This window comes from Somniosus microcephalus, chromosome 15 (genome assembly GCF_052327205.1).
Source record: "Somniosus microcephalus isolate GS21.2 chromosome 15, FLI_Smic_1.0, whole genome shotgun sequence".
Taxonomy (NCBI): Eukaryota; Metazoa; Chordata; class Chondrichthyes; order Squaliformes; family Somniosidae; genus Somniosus; species Somniosus microcephalus.
Window position 1 is genome coordinate 46,099,274 of NC_141001.1, and position 18,599 is coordinate 46,117,872.

At 47.0% G+C, this 18,599-nt stretch overlaps 1 protein-coding gene across 3 annotated transcripts in view; it reads left to right on the forward strand.

The window, feature by feature from the left end:
• Positions 1-4,650: 4,650 nt before the first annotated feature.
• LOC147106698 (inner centromere protein-like) overlaps positions 4,651-18,599 on the forward strand; it is an 89,792-nt gene continuing 75,843 nt past the window's right edge. For all 3 annotated transcript variants that reach the window (XM_086007749.1, XM_086007750.1, XM_086007751.1), the window contains exons 1-2: positions 4,651-4,756; positions 17,766-17,921. In XM_086007749.1, the coding sequence (XP_085863875.1) occupies positions 17,773-17,921 (149 nt within the window). In that variant the 5' untranslated portion in view covers positions 4,651-4,756; positions 17,766-17,772. The remainder of the gene's footprint in view (positions 4,757-17,765; positions 17,922-18,599) is intronic.

Genomic DNA, 18,599 nt, shown 5'->3' on the forward strand with positions numbered 1-18,599 from the left:
GTTGGCTTATCTGGGCTCCCTCAAACAGTCCATCCTATTTTCCAACAGCTTTTCAACAATTGAGATCATTCAAACCCAATAGCATCATCTCGAAGAACTCCTTATAGTGCTGCAGCTATTGGTGGTATCTGCACATGCAGGGTTGTCTTGCCATGATTTTTTTTTCAATAACTTTGACTTTTTTCTCCTAGGTTCCAGAAGCTGTTTAGTCTTAAAATTCCATCACTGGTGGCGGTAGCTCTCTAATACATTCTCATGTGTTAACTAAGCCAGTAGGTGTTGGTGGACAATTTGGCTATAGTCTGCCCAACTCTAATCCTGTGCACTTTCCAACAATCTGTTAGTGTATTACAATCAAGAGCAAGAAACTTGAATTGGTTTGTCTTTTTCCTAGTCGAACAATCCAGCACTCCCACTGCGATATTTCCTGTGATCGACTAACTGCAAAGATCAGGCATCAAATATCATTACTTTCCGGCATGCCATACATCAACAGCAGCAGCAACTTGTATTTATATAGTGCCTTTAACATAGTAAAACATCCCAGGGCACTACACAGGAGTGTTAGACAAAAAATTGACACCGAGCCACATAAGAAATTAGGGCAGATGACCAAAAGCTTGGTCAGAGGTAGGTTTTGAGGAGCGTCTTAAAGGAGGAAAGAGAAGTAGAGCAGTTTAGGGAGGGGGGTTCCAGAGCTTAGGGCCTAGGCAGCTGAAGGCACGGCCACTGATGGTTGAGCGATTATAATTGGGGATGCTCAAGAGGGCAGATATCTCTGGGTGGGGGGGCTTATGGGGCTGAAGGAGATTAGAGATAGGGGGGGGCGAGGCCATGGAGGGATTTGAAAACCAGGATGAGAATTCTGAAATCAAGGCATTGCTTAACCGCGAGCCAATGTACGTCAGTGAGCACATGGGTGATGGGTGAACAGGACTTGGTGCGAGTTAGGACGTGGGCCGCTGAATTTTGGATGACAAGTTTACGTAGGGTAGAGTGTGGGAGGCCAGTCAGGAGTGCGTTGGAATAGTTAAGTCTAGAGGTACCCAAAGCATAAATGAGGGTTTCCGCAGCAGATGAGCTGAGGCGGAGACTGTCAATGTTATGGAAGTGGAAATAGACGGTCTTAGTTATGCCATGGATATGTGGTCAGAAGCTTATTTCAAGGTCAAATATGACACCAAGATGGCGAGAGGGTTGGAGTCAGTGGCTAGGGAATGGAGTTTGTGGCAGGGCCTGAAGACGCTGGTTTTCCAGATATTTAATTGGAGAAAATTTCTGCTCATCCGGTACTGGATGTCAGATGAGCAGTGTCAATTGAGAGACCATGGGCGGGTTGAGAGAAGTGGTAATGAGGTAGAGCTGGGTGTCGTCGGCGTATATATGGAAACTGACAGTTTTCGGATGATGCCAACCTGTAGATGAGAAATAAGGGGCCAAGAATGGATCCTTGGGGGACACCAGAGGTAACTATGTGTCTCACCATACATTTGCCTATCAGAAATGTTGCTATTAAAGGGAATGTTTCATAACACCATATCTCTTGAAATTCCAGATATATTTTGGTATTCTATCCAGAAGTTAAATATTCCCTAATAACAGAAAATGCTGGAAAAACTCAGCAGGCCCGGCAACATCCATGGAGAGAAAATAGTCAATGTTTCGGGTGAAACCCTTTGTCAAGGGTTTGCTGTATCATTAAACAAAAGACTGCAATTATATGTACTTGAAACCTGAGCTTCAACTTGTTTAGGGTGATATGTGAAGGTGTTTATGTACTCTTCATCCCTTTATTGAAACCAGCTTCCTAAAATTGACAATTCTGTTCCTGTTTTTGATTGATATTAACAGTGAAAATTCACTTGTTGGAAAGCCAGTTTTTACTTGATTCCATTTACTGTAATTTATTTTCCCTCTAATTTTATACCTTTTTATAAGGTGCCAACATCCTTCCAGTGCCTCATCTAAGTAGCCATTTTATGATACTGGACAGTGACCCTCATGGTCAACTCTGACCTTGTCCTTGGCCAGTAACTATGCACATTTGCTGAACAGTGATCAGGAGCAGGAAATCTAGATTGCTATTTTCTTCTTTCTCACCACCACCTACTGCCACCTCCCCCGCCATTCATTTATGAACAAACCTACAATAATGTTATACTGCTCCTTTAAGGTTGGCCATGTACCTTTGATCTTCCAACTGTTATTTGAGTTCCTTCATCTCATAAAATAAGATTGCAACAGCACATATAAGGGCAGGCCAATCCAGGTCCTCCTTCCATTAGCAGCCTATCTCTCCAGCAGAGCATGTTGGTTCTCTTTTAAATCCAGATCTGGAAAATCGTTGCACATTCTTCTCTTCATGCTGGTAAAAGGTAAGTCATCAGTCCATAGCCTAACTTTAACCACCCTACCTATTGTCCTCTGTCATGCAAGTTAACAAAAACAATAGCTTGTATTTCTGTAGTGTTTCCCCATGTGCAAGAAATCTTGTTAAATAACTTTGCTGCATCTGCTGTTTTTTTATGCTTAATGTAAAGAATTTAAAAGGAATTGGAGAAACACTTGGATTTATCTAGTGCCTTTCATGACCTCTGGATGTCCCAAAATGCTCTACAGCCAATGAAGTACATGGGGGGTCTGGAACAAGGAGTGGTGGGAATATTGGAGTTGGAGTATTTGTGGGAGAGAAAGACAGGAGTTTAGTGTAGGTTTCTTCTGGGGTGGGTGGGGGGGCGGGGGGAAGGAGGCCTGGGACATATAGTGACATTCTTAGGAGTGAAGGTGAGTGATCAAGAACTGGGATGACAGGGAAAAATATATGATCCATCTGTATCCTGATTCCCCAGATTTTAATGCATGCTGACAGTTGCAAGCACTACAAACATGCATCAGATGGCACCTCTGGGAGAAAGGACAAATTATTTTCCCAGTGTTCACCGAGGAGGTCATGAGGTCAAGTGAACTGCTGGTAAGGTAGAGCTGAGTGACATCAGCCTACATATGGAAGCTGACCCCTAGCGGGTGGACTGAAGGACAGATAAAGAGCTGTGGCTTATTTAAATTTGTAGTATGATGTAGCAGCATTAAAAAAATGCTGCTGTGGAACTTGAAAATAGACTGCAAGTACTAACAGCATTGGCACCATCAGAGTCCCAACCTGGGTTATTATCTGATGTTTGGAGCAGAATTAGAACTATTTTAAAACTGGATGATAACAGTTAACTGCATGGGGGGAAAAAACAGCAGATGCAGAAAAGAATTAAAAAGGGAAAGATCTGGTGAGGGACCAACATGAAGAGTGTTGTAGACAGAGCAGAAGCCAAATTTGGAGAAAGAAACATTTGGCTTTATATAGCCTTTCACGACATCAATGTCCCAAAGTGCGTTACAGCCAATGAAGTACATGGAGGGTCTGGAACAAGGAGTGGTGGGTGTAGTGGTAAGGGAATATTGGAGTTGGGGCATTTGTTGGAAAGAATGGCAGGGGTTGAGCATAGGTTTCTTGGTGGGGGGCATGTTATTGTGGCATTCTTAGTAATGAAACAGATTGATATCAGCAAATATGGACCTGAGAGTGTGAAGTTAGGTGGTCAGGAACTTGGATGAGAGGGAAAATGTATCATCCATGTATTAGGCAATGGGTTCTCAAACTGGGGTCGCCAGAAGATTTCAGGGGGTCCACAAGCACCTACGATTGCTGTTGATTTACTACTACATTATTTTTGCTGTTATAAATTAATAAAAAATACTTTTCCTTTCGGGTAGCCTTTCAGAGGTGAGAACCAGAAGTCCTGGGACCTAAGATCCTGTCATGGAGTCTCCAAGAGTGTGTCAATATATCTAAGAGGCCCTACAAATGAGTCCTATTTGTAGGTGGTCCCTGAGCTTGTGGCAATATTTTCAAAGGGATCCCTGGCGAGTCACTATTAGTGGGGTATTCTTAGGGGTTACTGGTGAGTTAATATTTGCAGAGAATCCTTGGGGTTCTGTGAGAGTGTCAAGAATTACAGAGATATCCGTAGCAGTGGGTCAATATTTGCCAAGGATTCCCTGATTATGAGTCGGTATTTACTTAGAAGTGAGTGAATAGAAGTGGGGTCCTTTCAATATTTCCAAAAAGATTTCTAAGGGAAATTTGCAGTGAGTGAAAGCAACACTTGCATTTATATAGCGCTTTTCACGACCTCAGGATGTCCCAAAGCATGTTACAGCCACTGAAGTCCTGGGAGGCTCTGGGACAATATGGTGATGCGTACAGTGGTAAGGGAATATCGTAGGCGCTTGTGGACCTCCTGAAATCTTCTGGCGACCCCAGTTTGAGAACCCATTTCCTAATACATGGATCATACATTTTTCCCTCTCATCCCAGTTCCTGACCACCACAACTTCACACCCTCTGGTCCACGTTTGCTGATATCAATATCAGTGCATATATGTAGAGGATCCTTGGGCCTGAGCAACTGTCTGCGGGCCTAAGTAACCAAAACGCTCACAAAAAAAGTGATGTAATATCGCGAGACCTTCCGCTGCTGCCCGAGAGCTCGGTGCGGAGAAGAGCGACGTCGTGCGTCCGTTCGCGCGTCGATTGCGTCACGGCGGGTTGCCTCGCCGTGATTGGCTGGTTGTATAACTGACATTGAATTTAAAAGTTTAAGCGGGTGCGAGCGCGCGCTGACCGGGGGGACGGTGGTTTTGTGTTGGGCGGTTTGTGCTTCAGCGAACCCGCAGCGCTTGCTCTGTCCGGGAGCCTCCGGTAAGCGGCTGGGTCGTGTCTGTGTGTGAGGATGGGAGTGCAGCCCGGGTGCTGGTGACACGATTCGCGGCGGGTGAAGCTGTTGCGATGGGTCCGGGTTCAGGCCCGGTTGTCGGGCTAGCGCCTGACGTCTCTGCTTCCCCGGGCTGTGCTGCGGCAGGAGGGGCGGCTTCAGCAGCTCTCTAACCGCAGAGAAGGGTAAATAAGGACAGCAGGCGGCCTGGGAGCGCTGGGCCGAGAACCGAGAGAGGGCTGCCGTCTGTCCGTGAGCTGCTGCAGGCCTGGCTTTAAATGTCCGGCGCGATGAGGCCGCGGGGACAATGAGACACATCCCGGAGTTAGTTCCTGTGATGAGGTTAAAATGGGATTACGCTGTAGGTAGAGAAATGGCTGAAGATGACAAGGTAAATGTGGAAGTTAGAATAGAAGGGATGGATGGTTGTTTGGGGGATGTTCGCTGATGATTGCAGTGTTTAGTCCCATTCGCAACGCCTCAGATAATGCAGCAAGACCTGGACAGCATTCCAGCTTAGGTTGACAAGTGCCAGGCAATGACTATCTCCAACAAGAGAGCCTAACCACCTCCCCTTGACATTCAACGGCATTGCCATCAACATCCTGGGGAGTTATCATTGACCAGAAACTTAACTGAGCCAACCACATAAATACTGTGATGAGCATAGAAATAGGAGGATAGAGCAGATGAATGTGTGGCTGGAGAAATGATGCAGGAGGGAGGGCTTTAGATTCCTGGGGCTGGGTCTGGGGGAGGTGGGACCTGTACAAGTTGGATGGGTTGCACCTCAACAGAGCTGCTACCAATATCCTTGCGGGGAGGTTTGCTAGTGCTGTTGGGGAGGGTTTGAACTAAGTTGGCAGTGGGATGGGCACCAGGATGTAGCATTAGAAAGGAGAAACAAAGGGCACAAAGGATTGGGAAAGATGGATAGCACTAAAGTAAGAAATAGTAAAGTATTAGGTGGGGTCAGACTCGGAGAGAACACAGGATGGTCTAAGAGAGGTTTACTTGGAAATACATCGAGTTCCTTCATTGTTGGGTCAAAATCCTGGAACACTACCTAACAGCATTGTGGGAGTACCTTCACCACACAGACAGCAGCGGTTCAAGAAGGTTCACCACTGCCTTCTCAAGGACATTTAGGGATGGGCAATAAACGCTGGTTTGCTAGCAATGCCCACATTCTGTGAATTAATTTTTTAAAGAAAGGGTGGGAGAGGGGTCTGGTGAAGAGGATATCACTGAACAGGGTGATGGGAGGGAGTTAGAGGCGAGACCTGGGAAATAGGATGGACGTGGTCAGAGATTCCTTTGACCACTGGACTGACATTGAGTCTACAGCACAGAAACAGGCCATTTGGGCAAATGACCTATACTGGTGTTTATGCTCTGCGGGAGTCTCCTCCTGATCCCTATCAAAATACCCCTCTATTCCTTTGTGTTTATCCAGCTTCCCCTTGTGCCTTGTGAATCAATGCTATTTGCCTCAACTACTCCTTGTGGTAGCAACTTCACTGAGTGGTCAGAATTAGGAATAAGTTTCTCCTGAATTCCCTATTGGATTTATTAGTAACTATCTTATATTTATTACCTTTTAGTTTTGGCCTCCCTCCACAAGTGGAAACATTTTCTCTGGTCTATCATATCAAACCCCTTTCAGAATCTTAAAGATCTTTATCAGATCACCCCTCAGCCTTCTCTTCCATAGAGAGTCCCAGCCTGTTCATCCTTTCTTGATATGTATATCCTTGAAGTTCTAAGTATATTCTCTAAGTTCTGGTGTCGAGGTTCGATATAAGTTTAACATAACATCTACGCAGTTATCTCTGCCCTGCCTGCACAAGCTACCATTGATGCAGCTTCTGTCACTAAATGCGTTCTTTCAGAAATTCTGGTGTGGAAACTGAAGTAATCAGCGCAAATGTGATGGAGAAAGGAATGGGAGAGTGGATACCATCACCTCAAATGGCATGTGGCGTAGCAGAGCCCTCAAACTGTGTGAATTGTCCTGTCATTTAGACCAAAGGATGGCTGCTACATATCCTATCAAACGACAGTTCCATCAATTGGAGGCTTAGAGCTTCCCAGCAGCTGCTTTCCTCTCGAGTCAATTATGGAAGTTCTTGAATCTAGGGGGCTAAGTGTGTATTGTCATACTTGGCCTCCAAGTAACATATTCCAGCATTTCTTGTCCCAAGACAGTTTGACCGGCATGTGCATTCATTGTGGTGAAAGGACTCTGCAATATAGATGCTCTGGAATGACTGCCATAATTTACTATGTTTACAAAGGTCATGTACTTTGGTTTCAAAAGTAATCACTTTATTCTCTCCCACCCCCTGCTTTTTCTTCCCTGTGTATTTTTACTAATTGATTTAAATAAGCTTGGTGAGGTCATTGATGTATTGAAGTATAAAATGTGGTGTGACTGTTAATGCTGTTGTACCAAAGCAGTTAAGCTGTCAAGACAGAGGTGATAAGAAATTTGCTTGTATGACCTTTCCATCTGTTAGTACTTTGCAGCATAGTTTCTACCTCCAAAGTAAGTTTTAAATGTGCATTCTGCATTTCTATAGTTACTTTGAATAAGCTTGTGACTGAAATGAGCAAAATGTAACTTTTTTAAGCAAGCAATTATTTTGCTGGTGATGCATATTCTTGTACTGATTTGGGAGTGGTAGGATCTAAAATTGTTTCAGATTTCCTATAGTTCTGTTGTCTGTTATTTAAATTGAAGAATTTGTTTCTCTTTTCTCCTACTCCCCAGACGGTAGTTGTCCAGTCTCCCACATGAGTCCCCCAAGGATCTATTGTCTGGCCTACTCCTCTACATGCTGTCCCTTGGTGACATTATTTGCAGACATGGGGTCAGCATTCCACATGTAGGTTGATGGCACCCAGCTTGGCCTCTCCACCACCTCTCTCGACCCCTCCACTGCCTCTCTGTTGGTGAACTGCTTGTCTGACATCCAGCCTTGGATGAGCTGAAACTTCCTCCAGCTAAATGTTGAGAATTGTCGTCCTCTTTGGTCCCCATCACAAACTTGCCACCGACCTCATTCCCCCCCCCCGGGTATTGGGCTGAACCAGACTGTTTGCAACCTTGGTGTTCTCTTTGAACCCAAGCTGAGATTCCAATCCTGTCATAATCCCTCCATCACAAAGCTGCCTACTTCCACCTCCATAAGTGGTCTGCACAGAGCGGGATTAAATGGAGTGGACTTGAACAGAGTGTTTTATTTGGAGAAGAGGGGGAAGGAGTTGCTGCATTTTGCCTACACTACTTGTAGTGCTTTGTGTTACAGGTAGATATTTAACTTAATCTAGATCAAGTAAGTAGTCAAAAAACTACACTGTAAACCAAGTTACCTAATTACAAATTTAATTAAATAAAACAAGGTCATATAGGGATGGCAGAGCAGGTGGTGTGTCACAACTGCAGCATGTGGGAGTTTGTGGAGAGTATTGTGATCCTGGACAACCACGTTTGCAGTAAGTGCCTGCATCCTGAGGAACTTCAGCTCAAGAGTTTTTGAGCTGGAGTCTGAGGTTCACACATTGTTCGCCATCAGGGATGGGGAGAGTTACCTGGACACTTTGATCCAGGAGGCAGCCACACCCCTTAGGTTAGGTAGTAGTACAGGTCTGGTTAGTGGTCAGGGAGAGGAGGGTGTGACTGCAACTCAGGCAGGTAAGGGGACCCCAGGTGCAGTGTTGCCCTTGTCCAAAAGTTATGCAGTTCTAAATAACAACAGAAAATGCTGGGAAAACTCAGCAGGCCAGGCAACATCCATGGAGAGAGAAATAGAGTAATCGTTTCGGGTCAAAACCCTTCTACAGATATGAAGTTATTGCTGCCTGTGTGGATGAGGGAAAAGCCTGCAGGATGGATGAGCAAGCTGACCATGGTGCAGGAGGCCATTCAAGTGGGAGGAATGAAAGGGAATGTAGTTGTGGTTGGGCATAGTATAGTCGGGGGGATAGATACTGTTCTCTGCAGCCGCGACTGAGAGTTCCGAAGGTTGTGTTGCCTGCTCGGTGCCAGGGTTAAAGACATCTCCTTGCAGCTGGAGAAGAACTTGAAGTGGGAGGATCCAGTTGTCGTGGTCCACGTGGGAACCATCGACATAGGTAGAACTAGGAATGAGGTTCTGCAGAGGGAGTTTGAGGAGCTAGGATCCAAATTAAAAAACAGAACCTCAAAGGTAATAATCTCTGGATTGAGCCAATTGGCATAAGGACAAACAGATTAGAGGTTTAAATGTGTGGCTCAGTGGTGTGGGAGGCAGGGGTTTTGCTTCATGGGGTACTGGGGAAAGCGGGAGCTGTTCTGTTGGGACGGGCTCCACTTAAACCGTCTGGGACCAGTATCCTGGCGAACCAAATAACTAGGGCAGTAGACAAGGCTTTAAACTAATGAAGTGGGGGAGGTGGGAGGATCCAGGAAAGAGTAAATTTAAAAGCCGCGAGAGAAATGTCAAGGCTCTAGAGTAGAGTTTTGGGTAAAAATAAGCAGAGTGGGTCAGGAAGGGACAGAGAGTAAACAAAGGTAATAAGGCATCAGTGACTAAGGTGACATCAGGGAAAAAATAGAAATAAGTCAAAGCTAAAGGCACTATATCTGAATGCACAAAATAGATGAATTAATAGCGAAGATAGAAATTAACAGGTTTGATCTAATAGCCATAATGGAGATGTGGTTGCAAAGTGACCAAGGTTGGGAAATAAATATTCCAGGATACTTAACTTTTAGAAGAGATTGGCAAAATGGAAAAGGAGGAGGGGTATCCCTGATGATAAAGGATGGAATAAAGACAGGAGAGAAAGGATCTTAGCTCCGAAAATCAAGAAGTAGAATCAGTTTGGGTGGAGCTAAGAAACAGCAAGGGACAGAAAACATTGGTGGGAGTTGTTTATAGGCCCCCAAACAGTAATTGTAATGTAGGGCAGTGTATAAATCAGGAAATTAGAGGCGCATGTAACAAGGGTAATACAGTAATCATGAAGGACTTTAATCTACATATAGACTGGGCAAACCAAATTTGTAGTAATAGTGAGGAGGATGAATTCATGGAATGTATGCAAGATAGTTTTCTAGATCAGTATGTTGAGGAACCAATTAGGGAACAGGCTATTTTAGATCTAGTATTGTGCAATGAGAAAGGGTTAATTAATAATCTTGTAGTAAATGGGCCATACCTTGGTTACCTCAAGACATCATTATTCTAATACTCTCCTGGCCAATCTTCCACCCTCCATAAACTTCAGATCATCCAGACCTCTGCTGTCTGTATCCTGTCATGCACAAAGTTCTGCTTGCCCATCAATCCTGTCCTTACTGAGGTACATTGGTTCCCAGTTTCCACAAAGCTTCAAATTTAAGCAATCCCTTCAGCTCATCACCCTATCCCCATCTCCTCTAGCCTTACAATTTGCTTCCCACCAAAGCCTTTGTTCCTCTGATTTGATTATGGCTTCTTGTTCATTACTCCCCCTTTGCCCACCATTGGCAGGCATGCTTTGGAAAAACCTTCCTAAACTTCTCCCCTCCCTCGCATCCTTATAACCGACCTTTTTTTTTGGTCATCGCTCCTAATATCTCCTTTGACTCAGTATCCATTTTTGATCATCCCAGAGTGCTCCAAAAAAGGATATTTTTCGAAGTTAAATGTCCTATGAAAATTAAAATTGTTGCTTTATCGATGGTAGATCAAATTTGTAACAATTCTGATGTAACTAGTGTTGGATTGCTCCCACTGGTGAGCAAGATGGTAATCAGCGGGCACAAATTTAAGATCACAGTGTAGGGACAGAGGTTCCTAGCTGAATAAAGTATTCGACTCGATGAATCAAATCAACAGATTTTAATGAACAACGAAGTTAGCAGGGAAACTACAGGAGAAACAGTATACAGGTCTATACAACTTGCTGGGCACTCGACGACTACTGGAAGATTCTGGAAGCTGACGTCATCATGTTCTTCGCGCCACTGGGGGTCACGTGAGCAACGTCATGACGTCATCACGTGGAGTGCAGGAAAACACAATATAGTACAGTTAACAGGCAGTTTAAAGGTGCAGTCTGCGGTTGCACTATACTGTAGTTAAAGGGATTATTACCAATTGTTCTGAGACCCTTGGTGGCTCCGCCACAGGCGCCCCCCCAGAATCCACTTTAACAGACATTGTCAACCGAGTAGGAGGCTTAATGATCCTGGCCGAACGGCAACGAAACTCAGGCAGCGGAAACGGGGCGTTATTCGAAGAACCAGTGCCGGATTGCGACAGAAGCGGCGTCTTGGGCGAGGCAGAAACGGTAATCAGAGGTGCAGGCGCGTCGGAGGCCGAATCGGGCTGTTCGACAGTGGGTTGATGCACAGCTGGCCTGGTGGCTAACGGCGGTCGGCCACGGCGAGGCGGTTGGGCAGCCACGACAGGCTCAGTCCGATCCAGGTGGGCTGGTTTGAGCCGGTCGACAGAAACAGTATCAGACTTTCCACCGACTTCGACCGTGAAGAACTTTTCCCCTGATGAGATGACACGAAAAGGTCCGGTATACGGTGGCTTGAGTGGGTCTCTGTGACCGTCTTGCCGAATAAAGACATAGTCCAAACTCATGAGCTCTGTCGGAACGTGAGGCCTCTGCAGGTCGTGCTGCGAGGTTGGGATGGGCCGGAAATTCCTAGCCGCCTCCTGATGAAGTAGGAGCTGTTGAGCTGCAGACCATGGTTCGGTGTGTGGAGGGAGGAAGTCACCTGGCACTCTGAGTGTCTGGCCATAAACCAGCTCAGCCGATGAAGACTGAAGATCCTCCTTTGGTGCTGTCCGGAGGCCTAGCATCACCCATGGGAGCCTAGCCACCCAGTTGGGTCCCCTCAGGCTGGCACGGAGGGACGCTTTGAGGGACTGATGAAACCTTTCGCACAGGCCATTCGCCTGCAGATGGTACACGGTGGTACGGTGCAGCTTGGTACCCAGGCCTTGTGCCACTGCGTTCCACAGCTCTGAGGTGAATTGCGGTCCGAGGAGATGTCCGATGGCACCCTGAAACGAGCTACCCACGACGAAAGAAATGCCCTGGCTGCGTCTGCTGCAGTGGTGGCGGCCAAGGGAATCGCCTTTGGCCACCTGGTGGTCCGGTCTACGACTGTCGGGAGGTGTGTGAATCCACGTGACCCGGGAAGGGGGCCTACTAAATCAATGTGAACGTGGTCGAAACGGCGCTCAGGCACCGGGAAGTTTGCCAGCGGGGCCTTGACGTGACGGTGAACTTTGGCCTTTTGGCAATCAACGCAATTGTTTGTCCAGTCCCGGACGTCCAAATGCATGCCTTTCCAAACGAATTTGCGGGACAGTAGCCGTTGAGAAGCCCGCATCCCCGGGTGAGATAACCCGTGGATTGCCTGGAATACCACCTTGCGCCATGCGATGGGCCGGGGCACTCCCATGGATGTGTCGCACAGGAGCGTGGTTCCTGCCTCTTGAAACGGCACGTCTGCAACCTGCCAACTGGAAGGCGTGGTCCTAAATGCTTGTACCTCTGGGTCTGCCAGTTGATCTCCTGCCAGTCCGACGAAATCGATGCCCAGGTGGACTGCTTGGTCTGGAACTCGGGAAAGGCAATCTGCCACGAGATTATCCTTGCCTGACACGTGCCGCAAATCCGTCGTGAATTCGGATATAAACGTGAGGTGGCGCTGCTGCCGAGCTGACCAAGGCTCCGCCGCTTTGGCCATGGCGAAGGTGAGCGGCTTGTGGTCCACGAAGGCAGTGAACGGGCAGCCTTCTTGGAGGAAACGGAAACGCCTGATGGCCAAAAACAGGGCTAGCAGCTCTCTGTCAAAAGTGCTATACTTTCGCTCGTTCTTGCGCAGTTGGCGGCTGAAAAAGGCTAACTGCTGCCAACCCCCGTCGACCCATTGCTCTTGAACTGCTCCGATGGTGTAGTCGGAGGCATCCGTAGTGAGGGCAACCTTCGCGCCCGGAAGTGGGTGTGCCAGCATAGTTGCATCTGCCAACGCCGCCTTGGTATCGCGCAACGCCTGGTCCATTTGCAGTGTCCAAGTGAGAACATCCTTGCCCGACTTTCCCTTTAGTGCTTCGTACAGAGGTTGCATCAACCGGGCCGCTTTGGGGACGAAACGATGATAAAAATTTACCATCCCCAAGAACTCTTGCAGGGATTTGACCGTGCGAGGCTGCGGGAATGCGGTAACTGCCTCTACCTTGGTGGCTAGTGGGACGGCACCTTCTGGGGTAATCCTGTGTCCCAGGAAATCAATGCAGGATACTCCGAACGTGCATTTGGCCGGATTGACAATAAGGCCGTGTTGGCTGAGTCGGGCGAAAAGTGTACGTAAATGGGCCATGTGAGCTGTCGAATCCTTACTGGCTATTAGGATGTCGTCCAAATAGACAAAAATGAAGGGTAGGTGTCCCGTAATACAGAGTCCATCAAACGCTGGAATGCTTGGGCTGCATTTTTCAGACTGAATGGCATGCGGAGGAACTCAAAAAGGCCGAACAGAGTGATGACTGCCGTTTTGGGGACGTCTGGAGGGTGTACCGGAACTTGGTGATATGCACGCACGCGATCCACTTTAGAAAATATAGCGTTTCCAGCCAGATGAGCCGAAAAATCTTGGATGTGGGGAATAGGGTACCTGTCCGGTGTCGTGGCGTCGTTTAAGCGTCTGTAATCCCCGCAAGGTCGCCATCCGCCGCCTGGTTTCGGTACTATGTGCAGTGGGGAAGACCAAGGGCTGTCCGAATGCCGGATGATCCCGAGGCGCTCCATGGTCTGGAACTCAGCCTTTGCGGCTGCCAGCTTGCCGGCTTCTAATCGCCGCGCCCGAGCGTAAACTGGTGCTCCGGTTGTGGAGATATGGTGCTCCACCCCGTGCCGTGTGCTTGTAGCTGAAAAAGTGGGCCTGGTGAGCTCCGGGAATTCGCCGAGCAGGCGCGTAAAGCGTCTTGCGACGGAACCGCACAGGCCACCGGCCAGGACACGGCGGTACGGCGGTGCTGCGGTGGCAGGGCACTGCGTGGAAAGTGGACACATTAATGAGTCGGCAGTGTTGGATGTCGACCAGCAGTGGGACCGTTGGCGCAGAAAAAATCGGCCCCCAGGATGGCCTGAGAGACCTTGGCTGTAATAAAGTCGCAGACAAAACGTTGACCGGCGAAGGTTAAGTTTACCGTCCGTTTCCCGAACGTACGCATGGCAGCGCCATTTACTGCCACGAGGGAAGGCCCTTGACTGCCGGATAGTCGGTCCAGCTTTGAAGCCGGGAGGATGCTGCACTGTGAACCAGTGTCGCACAGGAATCGGCGGCCCGTAACGGAATCCGTAACATAAATGAGTTTGCCCGCTGAGCCCGCCGCCATAGCTAACTTGCTGTGCTTTTTAGACCTTGTCCGTCCAGGAGGACGTGGGCTTGTTGGAGTTTTTTTTTTTGTTTTCTTGAGGGAAACTGCAAGGAGGCCGGCAGCCTCGAGCTTTGGCACCAAACCGGGTGTGGTACGCGCACCATCCTGCTGGGGGCGGGCTGGTCTTCTCTCGTGGGGGAAAAGCGCCTCGCAGCCGCACAACATTGCTGAGTGATAGTAAATATCTTGTCTGCCTCTGCAGCGAGTTCAGCACCGTCTGTGATGGCTGTGTTGGCCAATGCCGCCTGAACCGGTTCGGGTAGCTGGCAGAGGAAAAGCTCACGGAATAAAAAGCATTGGGGTTCCGCAACCAACAGCGTGAGCATTTGACTAATCAGCTCTGACGGTTTTGAGTCCCCGAGGCCGGGCATGGAAATAAGCTTGCGTGCCCACTCTGACTTATTAAGATCAAATACCTGTAGCAAACGGGCTTTAAGCGTTTCGTACTTGCCCTCCTCCGGTGGGCTTCCAAGGATGCTGACGACCCGCGAGGCCGTGGCACTGTCGAGAGCGGCAACCACGTAATAATAATGGGTCGCATCCGCTGTGACTTCCCGGAGAGCGAACTGTGCTTCTGCCTGGAAAAAACATGCTGCTGGCTGCTGTTCCCAGAACTGCGGCAGTTTAAGGGCGACGGCGTTCGTGTTCATCCTCGACGAAAGTTGTTCGACGAGATCGGGGTCACCAATGTAGGAACGGAGGTTCCTATCTGAATAAAGTATTCGACTCGATGAATCAAATCAACAGGTTTTAATGAACAACGAAGTTAGCAGGGAAACTACAGGAGAAACGGTATACAGGTCTATACAGCTTGCTGGGCACTCGACGACTACTGGAAGATTCTGGAAGCTGACGTCATCACGTTCTTTGCGCCACTGGGGGTCACGTGAGCAACGTCATGACGTCATCACGTGGAGTGCAGGAAAACACAATATAGTACAGTTAACAGGCAGTTTAAAGGTGCAGTCCGCGGTTGCACTATACTGTAGTTAAAGGGATTATTACCAATTGTTCCGAGACCCTTGGTGGCTCCGCCACAACAGCAAATTAAAGGGGAGGTCAGCAAATACTAAATTTCAAAGAATGTGAGGAACATGCAAGAGAGTGGGATTAGATTAGTGGCTTGTGGAGCAAAGGACTGGCTTGAACGTGATGGGCTTTTTGGGGTTGTTTTTGTGCAGTAACATTTTATGATGTGACTGGCCTTTTGAACCTTCTCTTCCGTATTCCCTTCTTGTGGGGAAGCATTCTGGGCTCTTGCTGCTGTCTCATGATGCCACAGCTGAGACTGAGCATCTGTCCGAATGATTGTTCCCAGCTGCAATTCCCAGCTCTTGCTGTGATGTGGTGCATTGTTCTGTTGACTTTTTTGTTGCTAGTTGTGATTTTTTTTGAGCCAACGGAGGGAAAGAGATTCCAGTCCAGGTCTCGAAGGTGGGTTAGTGCCCAAGATGACAAATGGTTTGGCATTCCACAAGCCATCAACAAAGTATTTTGTTCTCTGCTTCTCTTGGACTTTTGTGACATACCATTTTTAAAGTTTGCTTCTTCATATGTGTACCTGGCTAGGTTATAATATTGTGTCCAATTTAAGCCTTAGAAATTCAGTGGTTTCTGTAATCACTTTTGGTGGACAGTTCACTTGTCATAGTCATAGAGTTATACAGCACAGAAATAGGCCCTTCGGCCCATCGTGTCCGCACCAGCCATCAAGCCCTGTCTATTCTAATCCCATTTTCCAGCACCTGGTCCGTAACCTTGTATGCTATGGCGTTTCAAGTGCTCATTTAAATGCTTCTTGAATGTTGAGGGTTCCTGCCTCTATCACCCTTTCAGGCAGTGAGTTCCAGATTCCAACTACCTTCTGGGTGAAAAGGTTTTCCCTCCAATCCCCTCTAAACCTCCTGCCCCTTACCTTGAAACTATGCCCCCTGGTTATTGACCCCTCTACTAAGGAATTGACCCCTCTACTAACTTGTCTAAGGAAAGATGGCGGAAAATACCCATGGAGAGCGGTGGGTAGAAAGTAAACTAGAGAGATTGGGATCAGCAGGCCAGTAGAGTACCATTCCAAAACCAGCAGAATAAAAGTGCCTTACAGAATAGAAGGGTATTTCATATCTGTATAAAATTAAACTGAGCTTGATGGGAAGAGGGATGGAGTCAGAATGTGGGGGCAAGGGCGGAATATTTAACCAATTGTCTGAGAGCGAACGTTGGCTGTACTGAGAAGTTTGTTATTCTGTACTCCATCTGGAGTCCTTGTGTGTGCTTTTATGATCTCTGCTAACCCAGATCATGGGTCAGTTGGCCTCAGTACTGAGTGGAGGAGAGGGAATCAGTTGAAATGTGTTAATTTTCTCACTTCTAAATGCTCACCTAATTTTATTTTGAATTATTATAAATTCTATAAGTTCACCCACAATTCACCTTGGACTAAGTGGTCTATAGTTAACCAATTTATCCTTTTCTTCTCTTGAATAGAACTGCAATATTGGCTACTCTCCAATCCCCCAGCATAACTTAATATCCAGAAGGTTTGAAAAATTGTGTTTGAGCCTCTGCTGTTTTCTCTGACATTAGCAAGTTATGGTAAACTTTTATAAAACACTGGTTTGGTCCCAGCTGGAATATTGTGACCAATTTTGGGCACCACACTCTAGAAAGGATGTTAAGGTCTTTGAGAGGGTGCAGAGAAAACTTCAGTTATGTGGAGAGCCTAGAGAAACTGGGGTGGTTCTACTTCTGGAAGAAAAGGTTCACGGGAGATTTGCTCGAGGTATTCAAAATCATGAAGGGTTTTGAAGGAGAAACTGTTTTCAATGGCAGAAGCATCAGTAACCAGAGGAGACAGATTTAAGATAATTGGCAAAAGTGCCATGAGGAAAAAAATACGCAGCGAATTGTTATGATCTGGAATGCTCTGTCTGAAAGGGTGGTGGAAGCAAATGCAATATTAGCTTTCAAAAGGGAATTGGATAAATACTTGAAGGAGGAAATACTTGGGCTATGGGCGAAAAGAGCAGGGTAGGGGACTAATTGGATAGCTCTTTCAAAGAACCGGCACAGGCACGATGGGCCTAATGGCCTCCTTCTCTGCTGTATCATTCTATGATTCTATAAACAGCCTAGGCTGCATATCATTGAGACCTGGTGACTTGTACATTTTATTTTCCGGAACCATTTCATTTTGTACAATTATCTTTAACAGTTGCTCTATCTCCTCGAGTACACCTAATTACTTCCACTATTCCTCTCTCTTGCCCTTCCACGCTGAAGGTGCTGAAACCAATTGTGATTGAACTGCTGCCCTGGCTGTGATCTGGAAGTAGCACTGATACTAATCTGCTGTTAATTATCTTTATTGGGGGGAATGGAGGGTGGACAAGAGTAATAATTCTTGGATTATGAGCCTATTTTAGTCAGGAATACTATTGCACTTTTTATGGGTAAGCTATAAAATTAGATTTGCAGTGGCACTTGAATTTTAATTGGGTAATTTAAGCCACTTGCTTTTGGCTACCTTTTTGTCAGCTTTAACCTGCTTTTTTTTGCCATTCAGGGACACCATGGCTTCAAGAACAGCCATCACAATGGTGGACAGTGATAACCTGCTGATGTTTTTTGGTGAAAAACTCAATGCTGTTATTGAAGGTTTCAAAGCCAATGAAGTATGGCTACAAGAAATCCAGGAGGAGGCCAAGAAGATGTTTATCAGGTGAGAATTGTCCTGGATATGGCAAGCTGCTCAACTCTTGGGTGGTAGTATGTCGCGCAAGAGGTATATTGGCTGAGATGACCATACTGCCAGTTTAGCAACAACACCAACTTGCATTTATATAACCTAGTGAAATATCCCAAGGCGCTTCACAGTTAACATAAGAGCAGGAGTAGGCTGTATGGCCCCTCGAGCCTGCTCCGCCATTGAATAAGATCATAGCTGATCATCGACCTCCACTCCACTTTCCCGCCCGATCTCCATATCCCTTGATTCCCCATGAGTCCAAAAATCAGTCTATCTCAGCCTTGAATATACTCAGACTCCGCATGCACAGCCCTCTGGGGCAGAGAATTCCAAAGATTCACAAACCCTCTGAGTGAAGAAATTCCTCCTCATCTCAGTCTTAAATGGCCTACCCCCTAGCCTGAGACTATGTCCCCCTCGTTCTAGACACGCCAGCCAGGGGAAACAACCTCTCACCATCTACCCTGTCAATCCCCTTCAGAATCTTGTATGTTTCCATGAGATCACCTCTCATTCTTTTAAACTCCAGAGAGCATAGGCCCATTCTACACAACCTCTCATCATAGGACAGCCTGCTCATCCCAGGAATCAATCTAGTGAACCTTTGTTGCACCACCTCCAAGGCCAGTATATCCTTCCTTAGATAAGGAG